Source organism: Erythrolamprus reginae, chromosome 3 (genome assembly GCF_031021105.1).
Source record: "Erythrolamprus reginae isolate rEryReg1 chromosome 3, rEryReg1.hap1, whole genome shotgun sequence".
NCBI classification, from domain to species: domain Eukaryota; kingdom Metazoa; phylum Chordata; class Lepidosauria; order Squamata; family Dipsadidae; genus Erythrolamprus; species Erythrolamprus reginae.
Window position 1 is genome coordinate 216,062,706 of NC_091952.1, and position 20,884 is coordinate 216,083,589.

At 40.1% G+C, this 20,884-nt stretch overlaps 1 protein-coding gene across 6 annotated transcripts in view; it reads left to right on the forward strand.

Moving 5' to 3' along the window:
* Nucleotides 1–20,884, forward strand: part of SULF1 (sulfatase 1) — a 119,456-nt gene that overhangs the window by 58,760 nt on the left and 39,812 nt on the right. For all 6 annotated transcript variants that reach the window (XR_011558731.1, XM_070747899.1, XM_070747902.1 and 3 more), the window contains exons 6-7: nucleotides 8,301–8,452; nucleotides 11,835–12,004. Coding sequence is in view for 5 of the 6 variants with exons in the window: in XM_070747899.1 (XP_070604000.1) it covers nucleotides 8,301–8,452; nucleotides 11,835–12,004 (322 nt within the window). In the remaining variant the exon portion in view is untranslated. The remainder of the gene's footprint in view (nucleotides 1–8,300; nucleotides 8,453–11,834; nucleotides 12,005–20,884) is intronic.

The following is a 20,884-nucleotide window of genomic DNA, read 5'->3' on the forward strand; positions in this document are numbered from 1 at the left end:
GGAGGGGGCTTTGGCAGGCTTTCAAGATCTGTTCCAATATCTTAACTGCATTAAAGTACATTTCTTGTGACTTCTATTTCCTGACCTCAATGGGCTGAGTCAGCTCTCTGACTCCACTAGCTCTGGACTTCTGTCTAAATAATTCAGGGGAATTTATCTCCCCCAGTTACTTCCACAAAGAGTCTAGTCCATAGGCAAGATTCCACCTCCCATTGTGTGTAAGGTTCACTTTGATTTACAACCTTCAGCTTGTGTGTTATCTCTGTTTATGCATTGAACTGATTTATGGCTAAAGTAATTGAAGTACTTAAGACCTACATGTTAATTTACTCCCACCTGCTCTCAGCTCTACCTTGAAAAGAAGAGTTTGTTGCCAGTCCTTAAAGGCCCCTTTCCTTGCAGTTTTCTCTGCTGAAATAGAGTATGTTCAGTTGAGAGCCCAGCTGCTTCAGCTAATTGCTCTGATTGATGCTTTATCATGGCAGCTGAACTGTTGACGGCTTCAGTCCCTATATGATACGAATGTCCAGTAGCCATACTTGAAAAGTTTGAGGGTTCTCACAACCAGTTTCCAACACCCTGAAGGTTATCTAACAAAGTCGACAGAAAATAGTAGGGAGCAGTGGCCAAATGTGCAATTCTATTGCCTTATACTTGAACATCCCATTAAATCTGCCAATCACCAGATCAGAAAGCTGCAACAAGGGCACCACCCAGTGGCAGAACTTTTAAATAACTTCCTGCTTTTGACAAAATGAGTGGATCCATTAAGCAGCTATCTGTAGTATAGTACTTTATCAATATTTATTTATTTATTTATTTAGCATCTTTGTAATGAGGATTCTATACGGTGCACAATAATAAAAACAGGAAAGAAAACCAGGAAATCTGTAAAAGACAATAATTAAATGAGGAGGAAATGCACATATTCTTCTATGCTCGAGGTCTCAAACCTGCAGCCATGTGCAGCCTTTAGTGGTTACTTCTTAGCTTTTCTCTTGTACATATTTGCCCATGCCAAGCAGTAATTTCTCAACAGAATGACTGTACATTCCTAATTCATGATCTGTCCTAGATTTTCAAGTCTTAGGCAAAAATGTACCCCACTGTCTCCTTCCTTGCAGGATAATCTGCTCTCCCATAGTGCCAACTACTGCAGTGCTAAGTGCATTTAGTGCCCGAAGTGGCTTGCATGGCACCATAAGGGAAAAGCCCATTCTGAAGAAACTGGTGCTACCAGGGCAGAAGGAAAACAAGAGAGGAGAAAGTAGTGCTTTAGGAAGAAGGCGGGAGCTCTCCAGGAGCCTCACAAGGGAAGTAATAGCAGGAACAGTGCTAGTTTATGTACCCTGCTTCATCTGAGCCAGCTGGTTTGACTGCTAATGGCATAAAGAATCAAACAGCCAGGGGGTGCTGCTGGTATAGAATCAGTGGTGGATCCTAATGATTTTGCTAATGGTTTGCAAGAGTGCTCTGTCCCAAGTGGGTGGGCAGAGGCTCCTACCACCGGCACTACCAATTCTAAGAACTGGTCCAAACCGGGAGCAGCCCACCACTATATAGAATGGAAGGGAGATGGAAAACTCGAGAATAATGAATGTTTTTTTAAAAAATCATATAGTTTTGCATGATTTTATTATTTTATTATTTTAGTGCCCTATCACTCTCAAATGTGTCTGGTTTGGCTGATAGGTTATATCAGAGATCTTCAAACTTGGCAACTTTAAGACTTGTGGACTTCAAGTCCCAGAATTCTCCATACTGCTTTGCTGGCTGGAGAATTCTGGGAGTTGAAGTCCACAAGTCTTAAAGTTGTCAAGTTTGAAGACCCCTGGGTTATATAGTCAGTGTACAAAAGGAAATGTGGCTTTCTGTTACAGTAGGAACATGATATTGTATAAACATGTTACCCAATAGGTTTTAAATTAAAAAAAAATCAGTTTCAATTCATTTTAATATTACTTTAAATTTTTGCAGAGAGCCCACAGTTATCACATTGAAAGTAATGTGACATGACATATTCATTTGAGTTTAAGACCCCTATTCTATCGCAGTTGCATTCTCAAGGAGCCAACTTCCCATTCTAAGTCACAATGTGGGAAAAGACTCAGATTTTAAGGCTGTGGTTCTCAACCTGGGGGTCAGGACCCCTTTGGGGTTGAACAACCGTTTCACAATGGGTCGCCTAAGACCATGGGAAAAGACAAATTTCCCATGCTGTTAGGAACTAAAGCTTCTATTCTGGCGCCTTGGAACATATTTTTACAATCTGACCGATAAGGCGTTTACAGTGGGGGGGTCCCTCTGACCTTCCTGCTAATCATCTTAAAGCTCTGTGGAGAGAATTGGTACATGTTGGGGGTCACCACAACATGAGTAATTGTATTAAGGCGTCATGGCATTAGAAAGGTTGAGAACCACTGTATTTAAGGATTCATATAAGTGGAACGAGCTGACAGTTACTTGATCATCTGGGAGTACATTTTCAGAGCTAGGCCCAATGGCAGAGAAGATCCATTCCATGAATCCATCAAATGACATTGTTTTATAAAAAAAGGACCTGGAACTTGTCAGCTCTGGCTGACTACACAGGAGAAACCATGGGGAATAGACAGTCCCTCAAATACAGCACTTGGCCTTATGCTATGTAGGGCTTTAGCAGCAACAATCGGCACTTTGAACTTGAACTAAAAGAAAACTGGTAGCCAGTGCAGCTCGCAAAGCGCATACTGAGGCATATCCATCATTGATTTCTGACAGTCTCAAAATGGGTGAGCAGTGTGGTCGGGCGGTAGGAAAAGCAAGTAGGATGCTTGGCTGCATAGCTAGAGGTATAACAAGCAGGAAGAGGGAGATTGTGATCCCCTTATATAGAGCGCTGGTGAGACCACATTTGGAATACTGTGTTCAGTTCTGGAGACCTCACCTACAAAAAGATATTGACAAAATTGAACGGGTCCAAAGATGGGCTACAAGAATGGTGGAAGGTCTGAAGCATAAAACGTATCAGGAAAGACTTAATGAACTCAATCTGTATAGTCTGGAGGACAGAAGGAAAAAGGGGAGACACGATTGAAACATTTAAATATGTTAAAGGGTTAAATATGGTTCAGGAGGGAAGTGTTTTTAATAGGAAAGTGAACACAAGAACAAGGGGACACAATCTGAAGTTAGTTGGGGGAAAGATCAAAAGCAACATGAGAAAATATTATTTTACTGAGAGAGTAGTAGATCCTTGGAACAAACTTCCAGCAGACGTGATTGGTAAATCCACAGTAACTGAATTTAAACATGCCTGGGATAAACATAGATCCATTGTAAGATAAAATACAGGAAATAATATAAGGGCAGACTAGATGGACCATGAGGTCTTTTTCTGCCGTCAGTCTTCTATGTTTCTATGCTCTGCTGCAGCACTCTGGACCAGCTGAAAGTTCTAGACTTGGGGTCCTCAAACTTGGCAACTATTAGACTTGTAAAAATGGCTGAAAAGAAGACTGAAAATCAGCTGGGCAGTGCGCACTGGAGCTGATATACCCTCAGATATGGCTCCATGCATCACAGGTTCGCCATCACTGATCTAAAGCATGATATTTTCTGGGATTTCATGGAACAATTTGATACTATTTATTTGGATGACATTCTGGTGTATTTTCTCTCCTTTGAGATACACATGCCCTGCTGTGGTAGTTTACAGTGGATCCGGGAGCATTACCTATAGATCAAATTAAAAAAAACCTTAAATTCAAGTAGCCACTGTTAACTTTCTTTGCCATCACATTTCACTAAAAAGACTTCAGATGGATCCAATAAAGACGGAATCCTTTTTGGTTTGGCAACTCCTCAGGGATTAAAATTGTTCAAAGGCATTCTCTTACAAACTCCATAAATTTCGAGACTGCGTCATTTACCTCTACGCAGTCCTGGAGAATAGTATTACATTATTTGGTCTAAGGAGATTTGCCCATTAAGATGGCCTTTGGAACCTGGCCTGTGAGAGTTGTTTGGAAGGGCTCAACATTCTTTGGAGGTAAGGACAAGCCACGATGGCTTGGAATGGCCCCAGACAGCTTGTAGGCTAAACCAAAGGCAGTAATAGGGATTACTATTATTTTTTTCCCATCCAACTTCAAAATAATTTGCATCTCAACAAAAGGGTGGATGACTTGTTTCAGAAGTTCAAATATTTGTTCATTGGTTTAGGGACCACCATATCCAAGTAATTCTCAGCAGGTTACAATTATTACAATAAAGTATCCACATACAGTTCCAGTTATATAGCAGTAAGCAATTAACCGGTCTAAACTGCAGATAAAACTGTAAAGCAACCGACTAAAAAGCAGTAAAAATAGATAGCACGTGTATAAATAAAAAGTTCTTTTTTTTGAATTTTCTGAATCCTAGGAAGGCAGAGGTGAATGTTATTTGAGGGGCGGGGGGGGGTGTTCTATAACATGGGCATTGCCATGGGCAATGTTGAAATCTTCCATGTTCTAAACATATTTGTTACCATCTTCGTATACGATCCCGCTTAAGAAATTTGCAGCTATTTATTTACTCGATTTTTTATGCCGCCCTTCTTCTTAGACTCAGGGCGGCTTACAACATGTTAGCAATAGCACTTTTTAACAGTTTAACAGTTGCCCCCACAATCTGGGTCCTCATTTTACCGACCTCGGAAGGATGGAAGGCTGAGTCAACCTTGAGTCGGTGATGAGATTTGAACCGCTGACCTGCAGATCTAGCAGTCAGCTTTAGTGGACTGCAGTACAGCAGTCTACCCACTGCGCCAACTCGGCTACTCTATGAAACACCTCTTGCTTTTGGATGGGTTGCTGCCGATTCGGACTAGTTTACCCATGCCCGGAATTTGCCCCTGCTCATCGAACCAGCAGCGATTTGTGGCTGCCCATGCCCCGGAACCACTTTTTAGGTCACCGTGGCTGGGGGAAAATGTTCTACGCATGCACAGAGGCTACTGCGCATGCACAGTGTCATTTGCGCACCATGATGTAGGAAGGTGCGAGCAAAGAAAACGTGTATATGCAAAACACGCACTTCCGTTGCAATGCAAACCAGTAGAGAAGGTAAGTAGAACCTATTCCTGCTGCAGAGCAATCTTTATACTGTACTTAGGAATGGGACCAGCAGATTTAGAATGCATCTAGTTCCCATCCTATGAGGTCAGTAGGATCAAAGAATCCTGTTTTACAAATACTGCTGTTATCAGAGGAATGGTTATAGTTATGCTATATATATAGAGAGAGTTACCCTTCAATTACAGGTTCTTTGGAACCTTCCATCTTAAGAATTTTTGGTGGCCGTGCATGTGAGTCTAAGATTCATACTACCATTGCACCAGCCAACCAAAGAAATCTGCAAATCTATTGTTTCCTTGATGCATTTTTTCTATCAGCATTCTCAGGTTTGTGACTACAACTGCCACTAGTCATCTCCATCAATTATAGACATATTCTTACAAATCCTTGATTGTTTTTCACATTAATTTAAATACTGGAGACTTTTACTTTTACACATATACACGTATATGCATTTCACTGGACAAGGGAGATCCAGGAAAAACATTTTTCTTAGTTAATTCACTAATGCCTGAAGATATTGTGTTACCTCTAGGAAAAAAAGAGACTTAAAAAATATTTGGAGTATGTATTGTCATTAAAATGGTGTTAATCAATAGGGTGCCCTCTGGCATCTACAAGATCAGCATAATCTTTTAACGGGGTAATATATATTGAAGTCTCAGATATCGGGTGAGCATGAGGCTGAGGATAGATGACTAGAATTTAAGGGAAAATTGGATTCTCAGATTCAGAGGATATGACTAGAAAAAACTAGAATGATTCTGGGAGTTTATTGACTGCTTGAATCATAGCATGAAAACAGCTATGAGTTTAAAATAAGTTTAAAATAAGTTGCAATTAAGAGACTAAAGTGTGTGTGTGGGGGGGGGTGTTTGCTCACCATTTCCACTGTGTACTGACTGTTGTTTTTTACCTCATTAGAATTTACAAATTGAAATTCTTCCTGTGGGCACCATTAGTTACAATAATGAAAAGATGGGCAGTGATATTGTTTTTTAATGAGACTTTTTATTAATTCAGCTGCATTTGTGTGCTTATTAATTATGCATAAATAAATTAATTCCTAATTTTCTTTGCCTCCGTTTTTAAATATATTCATTAGCCAGGGGCACTTTAAATAGTGCAAAGGTGTGAGCAGCCAGCTGGAATGTTTTTCTTGGTTTTGCATGGGGCTTATGAGGATTAAAAGTCAACACATCTGTAGAGCATTTAACTGAGGAAAAGCTGGCTTATATTATAAATCACAGATTAATTGATATTACATTTTATTGCAATTATTACAGTGATCTATTTTAATTATTTAGCTTCTACAGTAATGGTTTTTCCCCCCAAACATCCTTCTAATTCTTATTTTGACAGTATAATATAGTACTTTTCTGAAATGTATTAGTTTTGTTTTATTTCTATATCAGCCTATCTTAGCAAATACATCTGGGTGGCATACATCATGAAATATAAAAAGAGTTAAAACAATGCAAAATAAATTTATACGGGAGTCGGGATCAAATTAAACTGTTACTATGGATATTGATACAGACAGAAAATGGGTCCTTTAGCACCAGTGAAGGGCTACCAAAAATTTTACTACCACACTGTGGGCATGGCTTATGCATTTTCATTCAACATCTTTCAGTGCAAATTGGATGCTCGGGGTGGAGCTCTATTTTTGCTACCCCGCGGCGTCCCCCCCCCCACCTGGACAGTAGCCCACCCCTGCTTAGCACCCAACCAAGTCTTTACAGCCTTGTGAAAGGCCAACAGGACCCAGGGCATTCTGATACCTGAAGGAAGAATATTCAAGAGGACAGGGTCAACAGCATGGGATTCACCACACTTTCTTTAAGACCTGGCAGAACCACCTCCTCTCTCAAGCATGCATTCACCACTCCCACTCGTCATTGTTTCAGTGAATATGTAGCAAGAATTATTTTCAGTGTAAGATTAGGCTTCCCACCCCACCCCCCAAGAACTGGGGTGGGCTTATTAGGGGGAAAGGGAAAGGTTTGAAGAATACTCATGTGTTGATTTGCAATTTTCTGTATGTATGTATGTATGTATGTATGTATGTATGTATGTATGTATGTATGTATGTATTTATTTTATTTATTTATTTATTTATTTTATTTATTTTATTTATTTTATTTATTTTATTTATTTTATTTATTTTATTTATTTTATTTATTTTATTTATTTTATTTATTTTATTTATTTTATTTATTTTATTTATTTTATTTATTTTATTTATTTTATTTATTTTATTTATTTTATTTATTTTATTTATTTTATTTATTTTATTTATTTTATTTATTTTATTTATTTTATTTATTTTATTTATTTTATTTATTTTATTTTATTTTATTTATTTATTTTATTTATTTTATTTTATTTATTTATTTTATTTATTTTATTTATTTTATTTATTTTATTTATTTTATTTATTTTATTTATTTTATTTATTTTATTTATTTTATTTATTTTATTTATTTTATTTATTTTATTTATTTTATTTATTTTATTTATTTTATTTATTTTATTTATTTTATTTATTTTATTTGTTTTATTTGTTTCTTTGATTCTTTGTTTGTTTGTTTGGATTTGTATGCTGCCCCTCTCATCTTTGTGTATCATCTGCTTCAAAGTGATGAAAAATGTGCCATCAATTCTTGGTCTTTGCAGCAGTGGTGGGTTGCTCCTAGTTCGGTCTGGTTCTGCGAACCAGTGGCAGTGGTGGGAAGCTCTGGCCAATATAAAACAATACAAAACAATACTTATACGGGAGTCGGGACAAAATAAAACTGTTACTTATGGATATTGATACAGACAGAAAAATGGGTCCAGTTAGCACCAGTGAAGGGCTACCAAAAATTTTACTACCACACTGTGGGCGTGACTTATGCATTTTCTTTCAACATCTTTCAGTGCAAATTGGGTGCTCGGGGTGCATGCGTAAATTTCCATTTACGCATGCACAAAAGCTTCTGCACATGCACAGAAGCAGCTTGTGCACTCACGAGCAAACCTGTAGCGATGGGGTTTAGAACCCACTACTGCTTTGTGGATAGAAAATGCTCCAATTGGCACAAGATTGAGGGTTTCATACAGATCTGAGTCCTTATGTTGCCAACCCTTGCTGCAACCAACTTTTTAACTTCATAAAACACCACTATTCACCAAGTGTCATTGAATTTTCTTTCACAGCTTTTTTTGGAAAATACCTCAATGAATACAATGGCAGCTATATCCCTCCTGGCTGGCGAGAGTGGGTTGGATTAATAAAAAATTCTCGTTTCTATAATTACACTGTTTGTCGCAATGGTCTTAAAGAGAAGCATGGATTCGAATATGCAAAGGTAAGAAATAATCACATTTATCGTATTATGCACATAAGTAAAACCTATTCTTGACGGAAGAAATTATATTTTGAAATCACTTCATTGAAATAGTACTCTTAATTTTCTCTGTTACTGTATGGTCATAATTTTTTTTCCGCATAATGTTCATAGAAGGTCAGTTAACACTATGGATTTCTGATTATAAAGAAGAAATTATGAATCTTGGAAACTTGACTGTGGCCACAAACATGCAGACACACACAACAAAAATTACATAGCACATTTGTTTCTCATAAAAAGCAATTATCTTGTATCTTTTGGAAGAGAAATAAATTGTAAAAGATCTGGTTTCCAGTACTGTCTATGTCAGTGATTTTCAACCTTTTTTGAACTGCGGCACATTTTTTACATTTACAAAATCCTGGGGCACACCACCAACCAAAATGACACAAAATGACACCCTAAGACACTCTCCTCTCTTTTTCCATCCCTGTCTCCTCCCCCCCTCTTGTGTGTGTGTGTGTATACACACTCTTGAACCATTTCCAAAAACAGGTGAGGGCTGGGGGGGGGGGGTTCTCTCTTATTCTTTGGGTGCTTTTTATCATATGCTTTAAATCAAGAGTCACTTCTCTCTCTTTTGTTTCTCTCTCTTTCCTCTCATTCTCTGTCTCAATCATTTTCTCATTTCTCTTTTTTCCTCCTCTTTTTGCTCATTTCTCTCTCTCTCTTCCTCTCCTCTCTCTCTCTTGCTTTCTTTCTCTCTTTCTCTCTTTCTTGCTTTCTTTCTCTCTCATTCTCACTCTTGCTTTCTCTTTCTCTTTTCTTTCTCTCTTGCTTTCTCTCTCTCTCTCTCTTGCTTTCTCTCTCTCTCACTCTCTCACACTCTCTCTCAGCAAAAAGTTGCAAGACCGGAACCTGAGCTTCCTTCTTCGTGGCACACCTGACCATGTCTCGCGGCACACTAGTGTGCCACGGCACACTGGTTGAAAAACACTGGTCTATGTTATGTATAACAAGGGTTTCCAACCTTAGTAACTTTAAGATTTGTGGACTTCAACTCCCAGACTTCTTCAGTCCATAATTCTTAAAGTTGCCAAAGTTGGAAACCTCTAATGTATAATATTTTGGCATTCAAAATTTGGAGAAAACTTGCTCTTTCATAAAATACATTTATCCAGTAAGTTCTTGAGAGAAGTGCTAGTGGCAAAATGTATTTGAAAATCAGTAAAATTTATACTCTCATACTGATTTTTATAACTTTATCACATTTTTAAACTAGGATAAAAACTAACTAAAACTAATAAGCCAGGTGAGATTTTTTTTTTTTAAAAAGAACAAAGCCGAAAGCTCAGACAAAAAGAAATACTGTATAAAGAAATAAATTTTACAGCAGTTATATTTTTAAAGTTGACCTCTTACTCTAGAGTTATGACATACTTTATTTCATAGTTTTTCACATATATCTGCAAAGTACTTTTGGCATTAGGAGTTGAGAAACAGTCCTGGAATTAAAGGCACTTTTTTTTCTTCACTGCTGCTTTTGCAGCTGTTCATGACCCTGGGTCCACATCATCTGATTGATTAGTCTTGCCTGGAAATGGTTGGAATTGTATGTTCATGTTACCTTGGAACTCCTCACTGGAGTACATGCCAGTTATTTGATCAAAAACTCCGCAAACCTAGAGATGGCAGATAGTTTTAATTCCCAACTTTTTAAAAAGTCCTTTCCATGTGTGTGTGTGTGTGTGTGTGTCATTTTTCATTTTATTACATTGCCTATAGCAGTGATGGTAACCCTTTTCCCCCTCAAAAATGCACATGCAAGTGCTATCGAGCGCAAATGCTTGCCCACACCCATAATTCAATGCCCCCATGCATTCTATCCCTTGCGCATGTCTGCATCACCCACCCACCCACCCACTGCCCCTGCACATGCATGCATGACCCATTCCACTTTCCCTCTTCCCAACTTACGGTGGGCCTGGTAGGCCTGTTTGTTTCCCTTTGCAGGCTCCAAAGGCTTCCCTGGAACCGGGGAGAGCGAAAATGCCCTCCTCTGCCTCCCCAGAGACCCTCTCCGAAAACGTCCTCCTAGAGTAGTGATGGTGAACCTCTTTTTCCTCGGGTGCCAAAAGAGTGTGCGCACACATTCTTGCACATGCACGAGTGCGCACACTTATAATTCAATGCCTGGGGAGGGCAAAAACAGCTTCCTCCATCCTGCGGTGGCCCTCTGGAAATGGCCTGTTTCCTAACTTTTGGTGGGCCCAGTAGGCTCGTATTTCGCCTTCCCCCGGCTCCAAAGGCTTCCTTGGAGCCAGGGGAAGTAAAACCGCCTTCCCCCATTCCCCCGCAGGCTCTCTGGAAGCCAAAAAACACCCTCCCAGAGCCTCTCTGTGAGCCAAAAATCAGCTGGCCGACACACAGATGCACATTGGAGCTGAGCTAGGGCAACAGCTTGTGTGCCAGCAGATATGGTTCTGTGTGCCACCTGTGGCACCTGCACCATAAGTTCACCATCACTGTCCTAGAGCCTCCATGTGAACCATGTTAGGGCAATGGCTCACGTGCCGGCATACATGGTTCCATGTGCACCTCCGTACTTCCATGTTTTTGCGATGCTGCAGGGGAATCCCAGCATCGCAAAAACGGGCACTTTGCTGGCAACGGAAGTCTGGAGGTGGCGTTTCCCAGCAAGGGGAGCCTCAACGAAATCACAGCATCACAAAAATACCGAAGTCCAGAGGTGGGGTTTCAAGGACTTTGGTGTTTTTGCGATGCTGCGATTTCGCTGAGGCTCCCCTCGCTGGGAAACCCCACCTCCGGACTTCCATTGCCAGCAAAGCGCCCATTTTTGCGATGCTGGGAAAAAACGCGGAAGTCCAGAAGTGGGGTTTCCCATGGAGGGGAGCCTCAGGGGAATCCCAGCAGCGCAAAAATGGGCGCTTCAGCTGGCAAAAGGGGTGAATTTTGGGCTTGCATGCATTAATCACTTTTCCATTGATTTCTATGGGAAACATTGTTTCATCTTACGAACTTTTCACCTTACAAACCTCATCCCAGAACCAATTAAGTTCGTAAGACAAGGTATCACTGTATTCTTTTTAAAATTACAATTATAGCCAAGAGGCTATAGTCTCTGAGCTTGCGTGTGATTTAAATGTTTCTTAGTCTTTGTCTTCTACTTAAAAGGTGTTATTCCTCCTTACCTACACAGATAAGCCTACTGGAATGCAGCCATTCATCTGCATATATTTGATCTGGGAACTGTGCCTAGTCTCTAAAACTAGACAGGTGAAATCCTTTCAAAGCCCATTGGACTAAGTCACTATAATATGACCTTGTGATATTGGATGCAGTTGGAAAATTGTCACTTAATATTGAATGTTTGTTTCAGGACTATTTTACAGATTTAATCACTAATGACAGTATCAATTATTTCAAAATGTCTAAGAGGACTTATCCCCATAGACCTATAATGATGGTAATCAGCCATGCAGCTCCCCATGGCCCAGAAGACTCTGCACCACAATTCTCTGAGCTGTATGCAAATGCTTCTCAGCACATGTAAGTGAAACTTTATACTGTGGACATGATTTGCTTCTTCATTGCTGACTGTCCTTTTTAGGCGTGTAATGAAATGGAAAGTTGATGTCCTGCATAGCCTCAACCAGTCACTCTTTGCTTTGCTTCAGTTCTTTGAAGGTTCATTGAAATACTATAGAATATTCCATACTTATGCGGGCAATCCATATTTTCTACTTTTTGGAAAGCATAATTGTTACTTTTTTGTTTGAAGAAAGCCTTGTAAACACTTTTGGCATTGAGAAATATTAAATTGTCATTTGGCTTGGTGTCTGGCCGGTAGGTGCCTAAAGCAGTTGGAACACATTTTTCCTTCCATATTTCGTTTTTCCTCCCTAGGGTTGGCTGTATTTCTTTCAGTTTTCTCTCTGAACATTTTTTCTCATTTCTGTACAATTGATATGAAGTTTGCACTAAAGGTTGTTGGAAGAGAAACAGTGAAGTCTTGGTATTGTGCAGTGGATTTTATCTATTCATGGCGGTAGATGCAGATCATATATTTGCATCCTTTCTCTGTTAAAAACCACTGAGTAGGATCTACGAAATGGGTATGAATTAACATAACACTGATCTTTCTTTTGCATTAGCAAAAAACCATCTTTGCTAATGTTTTTATAATGCGGTAGACACATTTGCAGCCTAAAATGTATTTCAGAAAATAAATTTCATATTTTCCACATGTTATGCTATATGTATAAAACTAAACCTAGATAAATGGTTGCATAAGAAAAAAGGCAGTTTATGTCAACATTTTAAAACAATAATTTAAAAATGCTATATTTTTGACATCTATATTTCTTTCCATCCCAACCCACAACTCCCCTGCTCCTGCTTTGGTATTTTAATTGGTGTGCTAAATTAAGACCAAAATTTGTTGGTGTAGCACCATTAAATGTGGATAAAGACAGAATTCTCAAGGGTTTGTGAAGTGCTTTATTTTAAACTGTTTTAAGTGAAACTGTAAAATTCATCATTTTGAATATTTCAGGTTAAAAACATCTTCAAATAGTTCTGTTACTAGCTTAAAATACTTTCAAAATAATTAAAAGAGCTTATTTTTGTACTTGAAATTGAGACATTCCAACTCCACAGCATTTCTTTTTGTCTATTCCTGGTTTTGAAACCCCAAATGTCTAACAAATACTCAGTACATAAATATATCCCAAATATATGAGATTGGTTAACTGAACTTGTAGGTAAACATAATTTTAAGATATAAAAATTTCCCAATCTATGTTTTGTCGGGCTCTCTGGTACACTCCTCCCAAAAATTCACAGGTACAAATTTCACACACACACACGTTTGAAAATTCAAAACAATGTTCTTTATAATGAAAATTCACATAAACTAAGCCCTCTTTTGGTATAGCAAAGAGCACTGGTCTCCAAACAAACTGGTAATTTGTACAAGTCCCTTATCAGTTCTGTGATACTTAGCTTGCAGCTGTGAGGCAATTCACAGTCCTTCTTTCACAAAGTGAAACACACTTTGCTCTGGTTTAATTTCAAAGCGGGGAAAAATCAGCACACAAAAGGTCAAAGTCAGTAAAGCAGTCATGAAACACAATGATCAGATAATCCTCCACAATGGCCAAACCCACAGGCTGCTATTTATAGCAGCCTCACTAATTACCACAGCCCTACCCAACCACAGGTGGCCTCATTTTCTTTGATAATAATCTCTCAGTTGTTGTTGCCTATGCATCGCTCTCCGCATGCGTGGCTATATCATTAACTCTCCTTCTGAGCTGTGTGCCACACTCTCCTCCTCCCTGTCACTCATGTCTTTTTGGTCAGAGGAGCCTTCATCAGCAGATTCCACTGGGGGCAAAACAGGCCTGCAGCATGTGGATGTCTCCCCCACATCCACAGTCCTTGGGGCAGGAGCTGGGCCAGAGCTAACCACAACAATCTACATAAGCTGAAGCAACCATAGTCATGTAGTCATGGAACCAGATGGTTAGAAAGAGTCATGCAGATCATCTAGCCCAACTCCCTTTCCAATGCAGGAATCTACTATTATACTATCTCTTGGAGATGGCTGTCCACCCTATTTAAACACCTCCCATAAGAGTCTACCATGTTCTGAAGCAATTTGTTCCATTTAACAGCTGTTAGCATCATGCATTGGCAGCTGGCAGCATTACTGCCTGATATCCAATCAAAATTTGCTTCCTAACTATTTTCTACATTAGAAACCTTTGGATTTTGGAAAACAGCTATCACATTTCCCCACAGACTTATCCAAATTAAATATCCACAACTCCTCCAATTGTTTTATCATAAAGATTTTCTTCCAGGTCTCTTAATCATACTAGTTGTTCTTTGGATGTACTCCAATGTGTCAGAGTTTGTCCCACCAGCACAGAAATGATAGCACAAATTACTTGATATTTTCACAGTACTTCTATTAAGGCAAACTAGAGTTGGATTTGCTTTATTTCCATCAACACTGTTGACTCATGTTCAAATTGAAACACACCAAGACACCCAGTTTCTCTCAGGAGAATTATTTACCAACATGGTCTCCCTATTCTACACTTATGCTTTTGATTTTTCCTTTCCAAATTAAGAACTACATATTTGTTCATGTCAAAATCCATCTTGTTGCTCTCGGCCTATTATTGCAGCTTGTCAATACCATCCTAAGTTCTGAAACTGTAATAATTCACTGTCTACCCTATATATAACCACAGGGAGGGTGGAGGTCCTGTTTCCTCCCAGGAGATTCCTAGAGAGGCCCCATGGAGACTTCTCCCTACCTTTTCTGACCCTGTTTCCTCCCAGGAGATTCCTAGACAGACCTCATGGAGGCTTCACCTCGCTTTTCCGGGCCTGTTTCATCCCAGAAGATTCCTAGAGAGGTCCCACAGAGGCTTCTCCCCACCTTTTCCGGCCCTGTTTCCTCCCAGGAGATTCCTAGAGAGGCCCCACAGAGGTTTCTCCCTGCCTTTTCCAGTAACAGTTTTTTGTAGGCTCGGGTTTGTAAGTGAAAAATGGTTCTTGAGAAGAGGCAAAAAAAATCTTGAACACCTGGTTCTTACTTAGAAAAGTTTGTACGTAGAGGCTTTCGTAGGTAGAGGTACCACTGTACATATGTCATCCATATTATGTTTTATAAGTTCTCACTCAAATCATTAATAAATATATTAACAATACAGAGCCTGGGATTTTCGTAGTGTTACCATTCAACACCTCTTTCTGCTTGACTGAGAGCCACTCCTGTAGGCACCTTGGGATTTATAACTTTAATGAGTTCTATAACAATCTCCTGGGAGTAAAATCCAGTCTGCATTTTGCTTACCCCCTCTATTAAGCTTTTGTGGGAGACTGGGACACACACACTCCCTTGACAGACTGTTGGACCAACATATTGCTTCTATGGTCCTTCTTAGCAGGGAGTCTTTGATCACCACCACCACTGGAATAGCAAACAGCTCCATTTAGGCCGAGCACTTACTTTTTAAATACTGAAAGGTTGACTTTCTAAAATTTTTGACTTTCTGAAAAAGAATGCATTATCACTTCGGCAGCTAACCGTTTCTCCCCACCACCCCAAAAATAAACAGGATAGCAGACAGGATAGCAAGATGAGGCAGGGGAGTAAGGAAGGGGAGGGGAGGGCTTGCCTGAAGCCTCTCAGACATGGCTGTGTTCTAAAATTTTAATTAGAAGCAGATTTCATGGAGTGGTTGAAACTAAGGCCAAGTAATAGCCCCATTTAATCATTTTTAAAGCATGTAAGCTGCACTGTTCCCACCGCCCTCTACATATGGGGGAGGGGGCGTCTGCAGCTGAGAGACTCCACTCTCTGTGGAGGCTGTCTGCAGAGTTGAGAGCTCTGATTGACCAGGGTTTCCAATTAAATGAAAGGTCTTCATAGACAAAGGAAGCCCTCTTTTGCAGTGAGTGGCTTGTTACCTGTTGGAAATGATGGAGGGCAAAGCAGAGTGAAATTGTTTGTCTTCACACTTGCCCGCATTTTGCATGTGAAGCCTGTGCTCACTTTAAAAATGATCAAAGAAGGCTCTCAAGCCTTAAACTTAGCAGCCACTTCCACTCTTCTGTATTAGAGGATTGAGAAAAGTTTTGTCTGCACTGAACACTGTATGATATTAATATCTGAACTTGGTAACCTTGGAAACTTTTGTTAAACTCAGCATGCGTTCTTGCAAATATGTAATAGTTGAAGCCAAACTGATTTGTGCTTAACCGATTAAAAAAAGTGTGAAAGCCCAAATCAGAAACCACTATTTTCTTCCAACCTGGCTTTGTTGAAATTCTGGGAGTTTTAAGCATCTTTTATTCAGTAGTTTCTGCAGGTTGTTTTAATACTGAAAGACGAAACTGAATAAAATCTTATTTGGAAAAGTAAAAGAAAAAATGGAGGATAAACTGCTAGTTTGCGTGCCTAAATGGTTTCTACAGTTTAATATGCTGCCAGCTTATCATGGCCAGATAACAAAGGAAAAATCCAATGTTTCCCTGACTTTTCCTTTGGCATAGCTCATGAAAATAATGAAAATAATGGCAAGAGCAATATAATGATTTGGTAAGAAGTTTCATTGTTTGAATATTTAACTATTGAGGATCCTTCTCTTTTGGTGGTCAAATATATTTGGCACCATTTTTTTCTGGGTAGTGGGTTTAAATTTAACCTGTCTGACTTTTCTTTTTTGGTTGATTTTGAATTAATAGGTCAGACTAACAAATGTATTTGTATAATGATAACTATGGGAAGTAATATTAAAATGAAAGACAAAATGATTAAAAGGCTACAAAAATGTATTATTTGCAAAAGAAATATTTTAAAAATGACTAAAAATTTGTTCCTTGCTACTATATTGGGAAAATAATATAACTTGTTCGTGGCTAAGACCTTCAAAATTTTAGCCACAGTCCTTTATTTTCCTTTATTACTGTATTTTGCAGAATGAAATGCAAGTGAGAAAATGATAATCAAATAAAGATAATATTCATCAGAATTGAGGTCAAATAGGACTTTTGAAATTGAAGCCCAAAAGGAATTGAATTTTGCAATTCCTTATTCTAAACAATGGCCAGAGCTGTAAAAAATGGCTAATTATAAGCCTGAAAATGATCTTTGTCAGCAGACAGTTGAATCCTAACACAGTAAAAAATCTTAAAGCATACGGGAAAGTGTTTTATAAGATGTAATAGTGTAATAAGCTTATTAACACTATTAAATAATATAAAAGGAGTATAAATAGAAATTTCTTTTAAAATATAAATCACCTTGGAGTTAAAATAATTTTAATAATATTAATTTTACCTCAAGTCTGAGAACCTGATATTCTTTTGTTTGTATGAAGATGGAGACAAATTTTAATTGAACTTCTTTGGAATTTTTATAACAAGAAAATAAATAATTCAGAATATGGCCTAAGCATATTTAAGCATGTAAATATATTTTTATTGAACCCTAATTAATTCTGGCTGATTTAATGCAATTCAGAATAACCAGATAGGATACGAGACGAATACATAGATAGTCCTTGACACAAAATTTTTGTTGGTAGGTGATACAGTTGTTAAGTAATTTTGCCTCATTTTATTACCTTTCTTGCCACAGTTGTTAAGTAATTACTATAGTTATTAAATTAGTAACACATTAGTTAAATGAATTTGGCTTCCCCATTGACTTTCCTTGTCAAAAGTTTGTGAAAGGTGATAACATGACCCCAGGACACTGTAACTGTCATAAGTATGAGAGTAAGTTGTCTAATTTTTATATTTGCACAAACAGCAGCATTAGTGTTATATTCTCCCATATCATAATGAGAACAGACATAACATCCTCCTTAATGATGGCTGCAGCCATTGTCTTAGGGGCAATTGGGGCAGCTGACGCTCTCTAGGCAGCATCCAAACCTCAATAGATTCTTCAGTAATCAAAACGGAAGATAAACACTATTTTCTGGCTGTAATCATGGCAGTTATACAGAAATCAAGATAACAGTCCTGCATAGAATGGCATGGTATGTGCATGCTTAGTTTTATTTTGTTTATGTGAGTGGCAGAAATTGTGATTCCGTTTGCTGCAAAGAATGGAAAGCAGAACAAATGTTGCTTGATAATTTGTTAGATGAAAAATTATCGTTATTACTAAAGAACTATGATGCAGTGTCTGTTAATGAGGAATGTCTGTTAATTAAGCAATTCCTTAATTACATGACATTCTTGCATCAGTAGGAAATTTTGCTATTGAATAAGGAAAACAAATTATTCTTAATTTTTCTAATTCTCATGACTGTGTTATACAGTTGCATTCAAACCCCATTGTGCCAACCTGTGGGCATGTTATCAGGGCAAAATAACCAGGGGTTGTAAACTTTTGATCAGGGTCATTGGGTAGTTTCTGTTTTCATTATAATAGACAAAGAGTAAACACAGTTGATTGATAAATGGTTTCAGCCAAACATTAGCCATGAGTGACAGAAAAATTTTTGTATTATTATTCATATTCTCTAGAAAATGGCCAGGAAATCATACATTCTGCCATGGTATGTAAACTTATGAGCACAACTATACTCATAGTACAGCAGTTTGTTTAAATATTAATTTCAGAAATGTTGATTTTCAGAAGTTAGTGAAAACAGTTAAAAATCTTGCTGTGGTACAGCCAGCAAGCCTGAAAGTTGAAAGCATGCTTTTAAACTGACACCTTTTAAAGTGGCAAACTTTGAAATATGCTATGTCTTGTGAGCAAGAGACTCACACAGGGAGTCACACAGAACGCGGTTCCACCGGCGGAAATGAAGATGTATGCGCAGCTCCAGCTGATCGGCGGTTGTCAATTCCTGGATTGTTGGTCTCGGATCGGCTCTCCTTTTTTTTCCTCCTGCTGCTGATGCTGCTGCATCTGTGCTCCTTGCTTTTTTCCTCTTTCCTCCTTCCTGGCCTTGGATGAGCTTCCCTCTCTCCTGCCTGGCTCCCCTCCAGCTTCACGCAGCCACCTCCCGCCTGAGGTGCAAGCAGAAGGCGTGGATGGAAGTGGCGCTGGCAGCATTTATACTTCTGACAGCACCCGTTCTCCTAGCTACCCAGCCTGAGGCGAGGGGGCAACCCAGGAAGGAGAGCACGGGGAAACATGAAGCTAATTGTCACTCCAGTGAGCGACACTGGTAAGGTTGTACGTTGAGGACTTAACAGTTCACTTGAACGATGATGATCGTTTAAGCCACTCCCACCTGATCACATGGCCGGCAAGCCACTCCTACCCAGTCACATCACCATAAAGCTACACCCATAAAATAAGCCAAACTCACAGTGTGGCAGTAAAAGTTTTGGCTGCCCATTACTGCTCACATCCCTGATAAAGTTGTTTCTTGGGAGCATATTGCCTTTATTATTTAAAACATCAATTAATGTCTATGGAGATTGTCAGTCAAACAGGTCATAGTTTCCCAAAGGTGCTTTTTCAAGGGACAACTGGATTTTCTAGTTTTCCTTTGAAGTTGTTTCATTTCTCATCCAAGAAGCTTCTGAGGCTTCAGTTCTGGAACTGAAGAAGTTTTTTGGATGAGAAATGAAATATCGGCCCCAAAAAAGACCAGGTGAATATAAATATTGGGATTATAAATAAATAATATGCTGGAAGTCAGATCTCTGAATTGTATGAAATAAACTAGATACTTAATTGTGATTGCTTACTCTCAACCATAGTTCACTGTAAGCTGCGCAGTGCGCTATAGCGCAGAGGTTTCTACTCGTCGGCCCGGGAATTTCAAATTTAGCGCGGAGGACCAACCTCCGTGCTGGAATTTGAAATCAGAACGGTTGCTGCTCTACAACATAGGGCAGCAACAGTTCCTTAAGCAAAGGCGGGAAACAAAGTGCAAAGTGGCCAATCACAGCAGGCCCGCTTTCTTCCCCGCCCCTTAAATCCTGGATTTTCTCCTCCCCGCCCTCCGGCAGCCAAACGGTTGTTTAGCTGATGTCGGGTAAGGTAAGAAAATCGGGCCTCTAAGCCTCGGTGGGGTGGGGGTTGCCGCCGGACTGCCGAGACAGGTGAGGCAGGGCTGGTGGCGCAGCCCACCGCTAGGCCTCTAAGCCTCGGTGTGTGTGTGTGTGTGTGTGGGTTGCTGCCGACCGGGTGCCTCGTCATTGTGCGTGTGTGGGGTTGCCGCTGACTGCCGAGAGTGACGCAGCAAAGTAAGAGGTCTGGTGGCGCAAGGCCTCTAAGCCTTGGTGTGTGTGGGTGGGTGGGTTGGTTGCCGCCGACCGGGTGCCTCGTCGGTGTGCGTGTGTGGGGTTGCCGCCACCCGCCGACTGCCGAGAGTGACGCAGCAAAGTAAGAGGGCAGGTGGCACAGCCCACCGCTAGGCCTCTAAGCCTCGGTGTGTGTGTGGAGGGGAGAGGTTGCCGCCGACCGGGTGCCTCGGTGTGTGTGGGTGTTCTAGGCCTCTAAGCCTGGGGGGTGCCGACGACCGGGCGTGTTACCTTTCCGCGGGGCCCTCTTACTTGCGCCTTCCGACTTTTCCGGCAGCTGCAGCGCTCCGCCTGGCTGGAGTTTCCCTTGCGGGGGCCGCGTATGAGCTTTGGGGCCCGGAGGGAGGAAGGGTGGATGGCCGGCAGCAGCGGCACCGGGAGTAGCTGCCTCACAGCTGACCACCTTGTCGCTGCCCCACAGCTAGTCACAGTGCCGCTGCTGCCGCCTGCCACCCTTCCTCCCTCCGGGCCCCAAAGCTCATACGCACCCGCCGCAAGGGAAGCTCCAGCCTGGCGGAGCGCACCGCAAAATAAGAAGAAAAGATCCCGCGGAAAGGCGTGGGGGGGGAGGCGCGCCTCACAGCTGATCTTTTCTTCTTGTTTTGCGCTGCAGTCCGCCCGGCTGAAAAC